We start from the raw sequence: 12,397 nt of genomic DNA, 5'->3' as shown, positions 1-12,397 counted from the left end.
TATATATATATACATACAGTATATAATCATAATTTTCTTTTCTTTTGTCATGATTATATTATATTTATTATATTATTGATGATGATGATTATTCATAATATGTCTAATGAATTATTAATTCTAGAAATATCTTTTTATTTTTATATAATCATTATATTTTCTTTTGTCGTTATTATATTATATTATATTTTATGCATTAAATAATATTATATTTGTTTTTTATCTATCAATTATTTTTTTAAATGATCAATTATTAATTAATTATTAATTCTACACTGAAAAAATTGTGTAGTTTAGAAACATTGTTCACCCAGAAATGGCTAGTAAATTGAAAATGGTATCTTTATTTTTTATATTGATATAATTTATTTTGTCATTATTATATTATACGGTATTATATTATTCTGTTTATTTTATCTATTCAATTATTAATTCTAATTAACTATTAATTCTAGAAAATGTTATCTTCTTATTTTTAATTTTTATATATAATCATTATATCTTTTATTTTGTCATTATTATATTATTAATATACTATATATATTATATTTTTTATCATTATTTTTTTAATTATTTTGTCTATTCGAATACATGAGTTACAGCAAACCCTTATAATCTGGTAAACACTTAAGCCATAAAACAGGGGATAAAACATTTTGTAAACATTTGTGTTCAGCTGTTGCATTTTTCATATAATTTCATGACACATTCTGTTCTTGTGTCTTGTATTCTATGTCTGTGTGTTCAGGTTAATGTGACAACTATAGATGGAGTGACTCCATTGTTTAATTCCTGCTCAGCTGGCAGTTTGGAATGTCTAGAGCTGCTTTTGCAGAGTGACGCCAGACCAGAGGCCCTGGCTATATGCCAGCCTTCACCCATCCATGAGGCAGTCAGCAGGGGTGGGTATAAGACTGGCATTATAGTACCATAGTCCTGCACAAATCAAAATTAGCCCGACTTAGCCGACTTGCTAATAGACTCTCTTAAGTTTTTAATATGACATGGCTTTATGGTCTCGTTCAAAGGCCACAGCAAGTGTGTGGAGGCACTGATTGCTTGGGGTGTGGATGTGGACTATGAAATTCCTCACATGGGCACTCCTCTCTACAGTGCTTGTCGATGTCAGGAGTACTTATGTGCCCGCAAGCTGCTCGATGGAGGTGAACAAGTCCAAATTCACACTATTAACTAACTTTGCTGACAAGTAGGGACAAACAAATTTCATGACAATCTAACTATAATTTTTCAAATTTAGCGGATGGTCAGTTTGACACAACCAGCCTGAAATTACAGTTACGTTTCACAAGACTTAAGTACATAAAAAGTAGATTCATTTTAAGATGGAAAATGCTGAAAGTAACAATAAGGTGGAGTTCATTATGTCTAACCGCTCTGACAGATTTAGTGAGTTCATTCAGAGACTGAATTAAACCAGTTAACATGAGTGAAAACGGTTCATAAAAAGAATCGACTCAAATGACTCTTTTAATCGCATCACAGAATGCAAATTCTGCAAATTCATGTTCACAATTCAGGTTCAAACAATCAAACTTGATTTCAAGACACTTCATAAAAGCTAGGCAATTTGTTTTAAGTGATATATCACCCACTCCTACAGGTAGATCACAGTTGTGCTTAATATTTGGAAAATAACCTATGCTGTGTTACTATGTCACAAAATTGTCACCATCACAGGTGCAAATGTGCAGAGAGGCACACATTTGGAGAGTCCTCTTCATGCAGCAGCCCAGAAAGACAGTATAAGCATAGTGAAGCTCCTGCTAGAATTTGGGGCAGATGTAAATGCACGCAACCTGGAGTATAAGCGGCCCGTGGAGGCTGCTCCTCCAGGGAGCCTTACAGAGGGATTCCTATTGATTTATGAAGGTGAGTTACATGTGCAGCAGTATGATAGGCTCAAAAGTCACTGATGTTTTGACTTTTACGTGTATTACTGCATCAGCTTTTATCAGTATTGTTTCATTTACAGCGACACCCCGTTCTCTGCGTCAACTGTGCCGTCAGCAAATCAGGGAGAGTTTGGGACGTTCCCGACTGCACCTTCTACCACATTTGCCCCTCCCTAAAGCCATGAAGAACTTTATACAATATAGATAATGTCCTTATGTTTGCTTAGTATTACTGTATTGACTTTGTGTCTGTGGTCTGATTTAACAAGAATATGCCAGTGATGGTATATAAATAAACTTGTGACTGGTACCCAATTTTGTTTATCTTACTTTAATAAATAAAATATAGGCCTACACACAAATTAACGATGGTTTTGTTACACTGACCATAGTTTAACCATGGTATTTGTAGTAAAACTGTGGTTATACAAATGGTAATCAATATGGCAAAAAAACATATGGTTACTACACTTTTACTACAATAAAACCATGGTTAATTTTCGCAACGTTTGTTAGACTTGAAAATATCTCATTCCAGTGTACCTTTAAAGGGATAGTTCTCCCAAAAAAAAAAAATTGTCATGATTTGCATCAAGTTGAATGTTGGTAAACAGTTGAAAACAGTTGACGGTAGCCATTGACTTCCATAGCGTAAAAAAGATCCCAGTAGGTCGAATGTTCTACAAATCAAACATATGATCTGCCAGCAGGTGGCAGCACATCAATTCCAGCGCGTGTCGTCAGTAAGCTTGTTTCCATGCGACTGTAAACAATGAACCGAAGGGGCTTGTCTTTTTCCTCTAACAAACAGGCTGCTCCTCGTTTCTGTCTTTACTTATAGTAAGAAATGGCCTATTCGCAGTCCCCTAAGAAGGCTGGTCTACCACGAGAGGTTTTGAAATGGCTGCAAAGTCTTGAATTATCGTTTTTCCCAAAAAACGTGCGCAGGTGAGTAACGTTAGAGAAGATGCCGTAAATCCCAAAAACTTCAGCCATTTAGGGGATATCAATATATTTGTACTTGTATAAAAGCTTGCAAGTGCTGTGTAGCTAGTTGGTTTAGTTTTCTAATCAAATACAATAAATATTCATTTACAATTCCCCACTGAGTACTCTATTTCGCTGTTTAGTCAACATCCGGCGATTTTGTTCATTTTGAATAAAATGTTAATATTTAACATCTGGTTTCATGAAAAATATAACAAATGTGGTTCAAAAATAAACAAAATTGAAAGGACTTTGAATTACTACTAAATATGAAATGTACTTACATGCCTTGTTGTCTTTTGACCAAAGAGACCTTTCCAATGGATACCTAGTGGCAGAAATATTTTCCTGGTACTTCCCAAGGGATTTTCATATGCACTCCTATGATAATGGAGCTTCACTGGCTGCCAAACAATCCAACTGGTCCCAGATTGAGAGAGTGAGTTTGATACAAGAAATTATACAAGTGACATGAAATATCTGATCATTTATTTTCATGATATGTTTATTGTGCTTTGGCCTATTTTTCTTAAACCATGCCAGCTTAATAAAGATCTAGCCGTTTAATAAGGATATTTTCTGTAATATACCTTTGGTTGTTTAAAAGTTTTTTGAGAAGCAAAACATCAGTCTGATGAAAGAGGTCATAGATGGCACAATCCACTGTAAACCTGGAGCTGCAGAGCTTCTCGTGCAAGAGATTTACACCTTCCTGACCAACAGAAGGTGAGCTTTCATATGTACTTTCTTTATGCATTTTTCATTCCCATCAGATAATGTAAATCAAATATTAGCCAAATAGCCCTTTAGGCATTGTTTTCAAATACTCACATTTAGTTTTTCTCCATTCTGGTATATAAAGCCCTCTTTTAATTTTCAAAAGACACAATTATGTTCAAATGAAAGGGAGGATACGTTTTGCAGGATGGATATGTAGGCCTAATTCCGCTTCATCTGCATGTACATGCTTTAGGTGTGTAAAACAAATATACAAATTTGCTTGCAGCCATGATTTTGTAATGCGTTACATATGCTTCAAAGGTTAAGGACTAATTAATCTCACACCTTGTCTACATTTGGCTCGTTTTATGCTTCCTGTAGGATCCAGACCATCCAGAAGGTGGAGCAAGGCTTCACAGATAAGGCTTATCAAGACCAGTTGCCTATGGTGGCTCGAGCCACAGCCTCAGTGGCCATAAAGAGCAACTTGAGTCTCAGTGAGGTTATAGCTGAACCAAACATCATCTCCAACCAGCGCAAGGTCCTTGCGATCATGCACAGACACATAGAACAGAGAAAAGAGGAGAGAACACAAGACCCAAGTGAGTAACACACCATAAATTTCTATTTGCCCTGAGATTTGTATGTCTTGGGGAAGGATGCTTTACTGTAGAGTATATTTCTTTGACTTCTTGATAGAACGATTCAATGTTAAGCCCACTCTTGGAGAACAGGCTGTCAGATTGCCTCCGCTGTTCGCCTACCAGAGCGAGCCAAACCTGCAGATGAACACCAGTCAAGCAGCTTGTTAAGTTCTTGGCTCTACCTTGCCAACAAGAAGATGAGACATATGTAAGCCAACAGTCTAAATAGTATCTAAATTTTAACAAACCATGTTGTTGTTGTTGTTTTTTGTTTGTTTTTTTCACAGAGCAGTATCACAAAAGCTCCTCAAAAATTGCACCTGGCAAGGCTATAAACTATTAAAAGTTTGCTAAGATAAACCCTTAGTGCTACATACACTGCAATGCATGGCAAAACATTTCAAACTGTTTTGCTTACCCGTTTAATTAAAAGGAACCTATTCGAAAGAATAATTAATTAATAAATTACTTGTTCTGATTCAAAACAGGTGAGAGAACAAGACACAACATTTAAAACATTTCTAATGTTGTCGAGAGTATTAATGTTACCACTCTACTTGAATAAAATACTATTATGATTAAAATAGCTTTTCTGTTGAAAAGAATTAAGATATAAATCCTTGCTATCAAGAAATGTCATTAATCTACAAATAATTGATTATCGGCACAATAGCAACACTTTTGCCCAAAATGGTTTTTATTGTTAACTAAAACTAATAAAAATTGATTTTGTTAATTGAAATTAACTGAAAATAAAGCTGAAAGTGAAATGACATAAATATTAGATTTAAAAAAATGTAAATGTTTTTTTGAAAATTAGAAATGTTGCCTTAATAACTAATTGAAATAACTTAAGTTGAAATACTAAAATTACTAAAACTTAGACTAAAAAAAAGCTAAATCTAGTTAGAAACATTAAAAAATGACAAGCACATAACAAAATTACTTCTAAAATTAATCTAAAATTAACATAAATATAAAAAAACTCATAAAAATGTTAATAAATACTATAATAGTATATAAATAATACTAAAATATACTGCTGCCCAACATGAGTCACAAGTGTATTATCATTGTTTAAATATATTGTATTTAGGGAATGTTTGTCTTCTTTATGTGCAGGTTCTGTGGCATCTGGCATCAGAAGCAAATTGGAGGCAAATTATGAGAATCTATGTTTAAGGTAGATGTCTTACAGAGGTCTTCAAAGCACATTTCAAAATGTGGCCCTAGAAATTTAAGCAGAAGATTCATTCGCACAATAAATAAAAACCAGTCTAACAAGCATACACATCAGTGTGCAGGCTGCTTTTGTTGTCCATGTTTAAATAGAACACAGACTAAAAATATATATAAAAATCCACATTTATTAGCTTCTAAAGGCTTGTTGTTCTGATTGGCATTGGATTTTAATTCTCTACACCTTACAGGTCAACAAATCTATTATAATGAAATGCATATTTCCATCTCTTGTGATATTCAAGTCACAGATTTAAAGTGTAAACAATTAATATTTTTCAGAAGAACTGCTTCTTGTAGTTCAACCAAAAGTTGGTATCAGTTCGATAGATTAATATATGTGTATAATCATTTTAATTCTGATTTCATCCATAGCTCTTATTAAATGTGTGATGATATTTGAATCAATTAAGTTACTAAAAATTATTTTTCTGCTCCTTATGATTTGATGTTTCTATGGCTTTTTATGGGACGGCTTGGGTTTTTTCTTGTTGTATAAAAAGAGTAGTCTGGACATTTTCCTAAAAATCTCCTTTTGAGTTCCATGGACAAAAAATAAATCATGTAGGTTTAGAACATCATCTGAGCTTAAATTGAACATTTATCAATTAACCCCAGTAGCTCTTAGGCCTTCTTCAGCCTGTTGTTGCATCTCTGTTATCTCTGTATTGAGATAGCTCGGTTTTAAATGAAAGGCACAGCATGTTCTCTTCTCCGCTCCACCTAAGACCCACTGCAAATTAGATATTCATTTAGCAAACTCACTGTGAGACAGGCAGGATTTAGGCAAGTTGCCCGGGTGCTTGTTTACACCCTCTGCCTCTTTTACTCTGTTTCTCTCTGCGTTGTACACACACAAACACACAGTGTCACACAGTCCCTTTCAGTCTCACACACAGACAAACACTCTCACACGCTCAGTGCCTCTGTCAAACATAAAGAGTGTATCTGCTGTGTTACCATGCATCTTTCAGACTCAATTCATAGCATAAGGTTGCCATGGATATCTAAAGCAAGCATACTGCTTTTCATCAATGTGCCTAGAAAATAACTTTTTAGACCACCTCGTCTCTCTCACGCTCCCTCTGTTTTTCTCACCCTCCTCCCTATTACATGCTTATGCTGTTTTCCATCTGAAATGGGCATTTAAAAATCCAAATAATAGGCTTTGTGCGGAATAAAATGCCATGAGGTGCGAATGACCCTGAATGCAGTCATTTAGTCATTAGCATAGCTGAGATGTTACTGAATCGGTGTCTACTCTCAATGATTTGACAAACAAATGATTTTTTTAGGGACATTTTCTTTCATTCATTCAAAGAGTCATCATTTACTCACCCTCATGACTTCTGTGGAACACAAAATATATTTGAAAAATGTATTTTGTATGAACTATTAGTGTACAGAAATAACCCCCAAAAGTGTTTTTTGACCACTAGGCAACCAACATTTGTACAAGTGCATCTCAATAAATTAGAATGTCGTGGAAAAGTTCATTTATTTCAGTAATTCAACTCAAATTGTGAAACTCGTGTATTAAATAAATTCAGTGCACATAGACTGAAGTAGTTTAAGGCCCAATCCCAATTCTACCCCTTACCCCTTCACTTTCCCCTTCTCATTCATTTCGCACGTTCACGTGAAGGGGTAGGGGTGTCTCAATTCTCTTTTGGCTGGAGGGGGAGGGGTAGGGGTAAGGGGAAGGGCCAGATAGCCCTTCAAATGAAGATTTTTCCGGACCTCACTTCAAATGAAGGGGTATGATAAATTTCCCCGCACATGGCAATATGGCTGCCCGAGCAAGCAGAGAGTCCCATAAATGTAAGTATTTTTTTTTGCATATATAAGGATTTTAATAACATAATAATTTGTTTTATGTTGCATTCAATCTTGTGTTCATATGTACAGTTATGTTCTCCGAAAAAACGTTTGCAAAAAATCGCTATAATAAATATTCCATAACATATTTTATTGATACCTGCTGATTTGACAACATAAGTAATAGCCCGGTGGCAGGTAACTTATCTTTTACCGCACGTCTGATCAATGCATTGTTTTTATGTCCATGAATACGTGAATATGATGTTAACAAACAGTGCTTTCAGTTTTCATGCTTATTTCAACATTATCCATCAGCATTGTATGTTCTGTATCAACCAGGGACGCCTGAGGAAACCCGAAGGCTCATACGTTTTCGTGCTGAAAATGAGCAGTGTTTCCTGAAATCCAAATATAATGCAACAACTTTGGGAGTGAGTAATCTGTTAAACGTTGTGCTTGTGCCTGATTACTGTGAGATATGTGCACTTCAGTACTGTTCATTTTGGTTAAATGTTACAGGACACTAATAAAATAATTGGGTTTGGAGGGAAAAGTGACTGGCCAACAAGCATCAAAGAAGTGGGAGAATTTAAAGAAAAAATATTAGGTAATCAGTGTGGTGCTATGAAAACCTTTAACAATCTAGACAGTCATTTCAGTACATGCTTTGTATTATCCTTGTAAAATGCACACTTTGAGAAGAAGTAATTTCTTCTAATATTTGTCACTTTCATAGTCTACATTAAACTACATTTTACAGTAATAATTCTATTATATTATTATTAATATTCTCCTTGTGTCTTCTGTCAGGCCCAAAACCGGTTCTGGAACAGATGCTGGAGAGGTAACAGCTTCTACGTGGCAGTATTTTGAAGAAATGCACAAGGTGTTGGGTTCCAGGCCTTCTGTGGACCCTCCTGTGGTGGTTGCATCATTCACTGACGAGGAACCCATAACAATCCTCATGGTAATGTTTTAAATACACTGCATAGCATATAATCCTACTATTTTTGTGATCAGGAATTTTATTATTGTTGTTTTGATGTTAATGTACATGTTTTTTGAGAAGAACTGTAGTGACATATATAACTTATTACCCATTTCTGGACTGTACATGTGTATATCGTCTTGTTCTCCTAGGTCACTGTTGAACCCAGTGGAAGTACTGCTGCCAGCACCATAGGAGCCTTCTCATCTTTGCAAAATACATCGGAAGAGACAGCCTCTTCTAGTGCAGCATCCACCATGGTGATAGCAAGCCCCCCAACTCCATCACCAAAGAAAAAAAAGAGGAAAAGTAATCCCGGTTTGGATTTTTTTAGTAGAAGAGTCCCAAAAGGAGCAGAATCGCCACGAAGAGAGCGAGGCCAAGACTGAGAGGTTTTTGAATCTCGAAAAAATGATAGACAAATTGTAGTTGTCTTTCATGTGTGTTTCAATTTTTCAATTTCTTACAGTTCATAGTTTTGAAATTTGCACTATTGTTAACAAATTTCCTTGCATAACTGTATAGGTGTGTTGTTTAAATGTTTTTATACTTTTAATAAAAAATTTTATATGATGTTTTGTTTTTTATGATTATTTACCGAGTTTTTATATATTCGAGTGCAATATTTTTGTTTGATGTGACTGGATATTATCCTACCTCCCTATACAGATGTTTATACATTTGAGGCAATAAAAAGCAATATTGCTGTTTATTAAAAGAAGGTGTTTCAATATCAGTAACATACATGGAAAAGACACAGAATACCATGCGATATGTATGAAAACACTTTATTGCAAACAACACACACAGATAGAAAAAGGTAGGAATAGCATCTCCAATAATTAACTAATATGAAAACTGTTTTAAAATGGGAAACATAAAAAATAAAAAAATTGGAGTACACCTGTATGTCTGGATCATGTTCACGGGGCTTGCACAATTCCTGAAACTAGAGCAGCCAGTCTATCCCTTGTAGCATTCCCAGAGGTTTCATTGGATGTCAGGCCTTCACGGGGAGGATGGAAGTCAAAATTGTCCCTTGAAATGTCGGCATCTGGCTCAAGCATATCTCCATTGTCCAAACATACATTGTGCAAAAAGGCACAGGAAGCAATGACCTGGGGTGGAAATGTTGGTTTGACTTCCAGGGTTCTGAAAAGTGTAGACCTCCATCTCGTTTTCATCATGCCGAAAGCCCTTTCAGTTATGCTACGGGCCCTTGAGTGGTAGTAATTGAAGCGGCCCTGGACTTCTCCATTCACTGGCTCTTTATAGGGTGTGATCAAGCAGACTGGGGTGTCTAAACAGGGATAGCCTCCATCACCCAGAATAATGTACGCTGAAGGGGGATGTCGTTGTGCCCTATAAAATGAACTGTTTTTCAATATTCGTGTGTCGTGAATTGACCCCGGATAGCCAACAAAAATGTCCAGGAAACGTCCGCTGGAGTCACATATTGCTCGCATGTTAATGGAATAAAAGCCCTTGTAGTTCAAATAGTCAATTTGGTGCCGCATTGGGGGTTTGATCCTTATGTGGATGCCATCTATTGCTCCAACAATGTTTTTAAAGGCAGGGGTTCTTGACAGTTGGACGAATCCTTGCCCCACTGCCTGTAGTTCCTCTGCTTGTGGGAAGGAGATGGCTTTGTTCAGGTTTACCCATATATTCTGTGCCACTCTGTAGATTACGCGGTGGACTGTAGCTTTTGGCACATTGAAAACACTGGACACTACCCGATACGACAGTCCACGTAGATTAGAGTTTCCAACTGATGACCCCAGCCATGGTTCTGTTCTCTTTGTAAGAGCCTTTGCAAAGCATTCAATGCTCTTCTGCTCAGGCGGAAATCCTGCTTCAGCTCTAACTCCATGTCAAGCCACAACTGCAAGATGGGCACTTTACGATTTAAAATGCAGTATGTTACTGGACTGCCAGCCTGGGAAAAAAATAAGTTCACATCATTATTCTGAATAGTACAAACTTTTACTACATCTGGGGGCATGTCCTCTCCCCCAAAACAAAGCTCACAACCTTTAAGAAAATTGACTATGGTTTTATTATAGCCTAGTAAAAACTTTTTTTTTTTACGTATTGATTACCATTTGTATTACCACACAAACACCATACTTTAACTATCGTTTAGTAGAAAAACCATGGGTTTTAATGTTTAACATGGTATAACTACAATAACCATGTTTTTCTGAATTTATTCGTTGTAAAACCATGGCAAATTTTTATAGGGGAAGCTATGGTGCAAACAATAGATGACGCGTAACTTCAAAGTGTCATTCAGTCGGATAAAATATGTAAACATTTCACACTGTAAACGCATATATGGATACAAACATAGGTCGGTAACTCCAACAGGTTCATATAACACCACAAAATACAAGTCCACTAAAGTTTTATATATTCCAGCTTTTAACGTTATGTTGAATACAACAACACGTTTTTGCAGCCATCATACATGCCATAAACTGATCCTCCAGCAAACATAGGCGTCGAACACATCGTTGTCTCCTTTGTCTTCTGCGAAGTGCAGAAGACAAATGCAAAAAAATAGCTGTAACCCACACAACTGAGATCACTGTAGCTACCGACGGCATCTTGGAAGTTTGTGATAAACATCGGCGCATTTTCTTTGACATAGGAGTTAGCGACGACGTATGATGACGTGTAACGGTGTAGTAGTGGTGTCCCATTTCTTAGGGGAATATTTTCAGCCCTACCTCTTAACACTCTGTTTCAAGGGGCAAGGGGAAGGGTATAAAATAGAATTGGGATTGGGCCTAAGTCTTTGGTTCTTTTAATTGTGATGATTTTGGCTCACATTTAACAAAAACCCACCAATTCACTAGAGCCCCTACCAAGTATTGAGTACATGTACAGTAAATTAACATACTTTCCAGAAGGCCAACAATTCACTAAAAAAATTTTTTTTATTGGTCTTATGAAGTATTCTAATTTGTTGAGATAGTGAATTGGTGGGTTTTTGTTAAATGTGAGCCAAAATCATCACAATTAAAAGAACCAAAGACTTAAACTACTTCAGTCTGTGTGTACTGAATTTATTTAATACACAAGTTTCACAATTTGAGTTGAATTACTGAAATAAATGAACTTTTCCATGACATTCTAATTTATTGAGATGCACCTGTATATGCATTACATCCATCTACTGTATATACAAAGTATATTGGTTTAGATTGGTTCATTAAAGCAGTCAGTGGTCAAATATATTGTTTTAATAAACCAAATGTTTTCCATGGCAGCCTACCAGTGCTACTTTCACATCTCATATCACTCTGCGCTCTCTCTTGTCATTGGTGCCTTCATGTGACTCAATGTGGCGACATATTGTTGTAAAAAATGGCCTTGGTGGACTTCTGTATTAGTGAGCCTTTAAAGAATGGTTAGAAGCTCAGTAGTCTTCAGTTAAAGTGAGAAAATGAAAACAGCACTCTGAATAGCAAGGAACTGGAGAAAAAAGTTTTTTTGAAAGAAGTCTCTTATGTTCACCAAGGCTAAATTTATTTAAAATACAGTAAAATGCAGTCAAATTATCAGATTATCAAATTACATTCATTTGAAACTGGTTCAATGTTTTCTAAATTGCAAGTGTTTTCTTTTTGAATGTATTTTAAAACATATTGATGATGCAAAGCTGAATTTTCAGAACCATTACTCCAGTCTTCAGTGTCACACGATCCTTCAGAAATCATTTGAATATGCTGATTTGCTGATCAAGAAACATTTTGCATTATTATTACAGTTGTGCTGCTTAATAGTTTTGTGAAAACAATATTTTTTTAGAATTCTCAAAATACCGCATTTATTTGAAATATATATTTTTTGTAACAATGTAAATTGTCACGTTTGATCAACAGTGTTGGGAAGGTTACTTTGGAAATGTAATAGGTTACAGATTACAAGTTACCCTATTTAAAATGTAAAAAGTAGTGTAACTTTTTCAAATACTTTAATAAAGTAATGTAACTGATTACATTTGGTTGCTTTTCTAAATTTCTAACAAATGTTTTCAACTAATCATTTTAAAACATTTAAAGCAGGCAGGGTTAACC

At 35.5% G+C, this 12,397-nt stretch overlaps 2 protein-coding genes across 3 annotated transcripts in view; both read left to right on the top strand.

Annotated features, from left to right (window-relative positions):
• asb5a (ankyrin repeat and SOCS box containing 5a) overlaps positions 1-2,286 on the top strand; it is a 4,806-nt gene extending 2,520 nt beyond the window's left edge. The window contains exons 4-7 of the mRNA XM_016295136.1: positions 749-902; positions 1,029-1,163; positions 1,699-1,890; positions 1,994-2,286. Coding sequence (XP_016150622.1) covers positions 749-902; positions 1,029-1,163; positions 1,699-1,890; positions 1,994-2,121 — 609 coding nt within the window. The 3' untranslated portion in view covers positions 2,122-2,286. The remainder of the gene's footprint in view (positions 1-748; positions 903-1,028; positions 1,164-1,698; positions 1,891-1,993) is intronic.
• On the top strand, positions 2,104-6,800 carry spata4 (spermatogenesis associated 4). 2 transcript variants are annotated; one of them, XM_016295138.1, is made up of 7 exons: positions 2,104-2,122; positions 2,755-2,861; positions 3,210-3,339; positions 3,508-3,626; positions 4,002-4,222; positions 4,320-4,472; positions 5,387-6,800. In XM_016295138.1, exons 2-6 carry the CDS (start codon positions 2,761-2,763, stop codon positions 4,430-4,432), a joined length of 684 nt encoding a protein of 227 aa, XP_016150624.1. In that variant the 5' UTR covers positions 2,104-2,122; positions 2,755-2,760; the 3' UTR covers positions 4,433-4,472; positions 5,387-6,800. The 2 variants fall into 2 exon arrangements, with proteins under 2 accessions (XP_016150624.1, XP_016150623.1); XM_016295137.1 differs by lacking the exon at positions 2,104-2,122 and adding an exon at positions 2,473-2,656.
• The last annotated feature ends 5,597 nt before the right edge of the window (positions 6,801-12,397 follow it).

Source organism: Sinocyclocheilus grahami, unplaced genomic scaffold (assembly GCF_001515645.1).
Source record: "Sinocyclocheilus grahami isolate Dianchi unplaced genomic scaffold, SAMN03320097.WGS_v1.1 scaffold330.1, whole genome shotgun sequence".
Classification (NCBI taxonomy): domain Eukaryota; kingdom Metazoa; phylum Chordata; class Actinopteri; order Cypriniformes; family Cyprinidae; genus Sinocyclocheilus; species Sinocyclocheilus grahami.
Note: the sequence above shows the minus strand (reverse complement) of the source record. Positions and strands in the feature narration are given on the sequence as shown.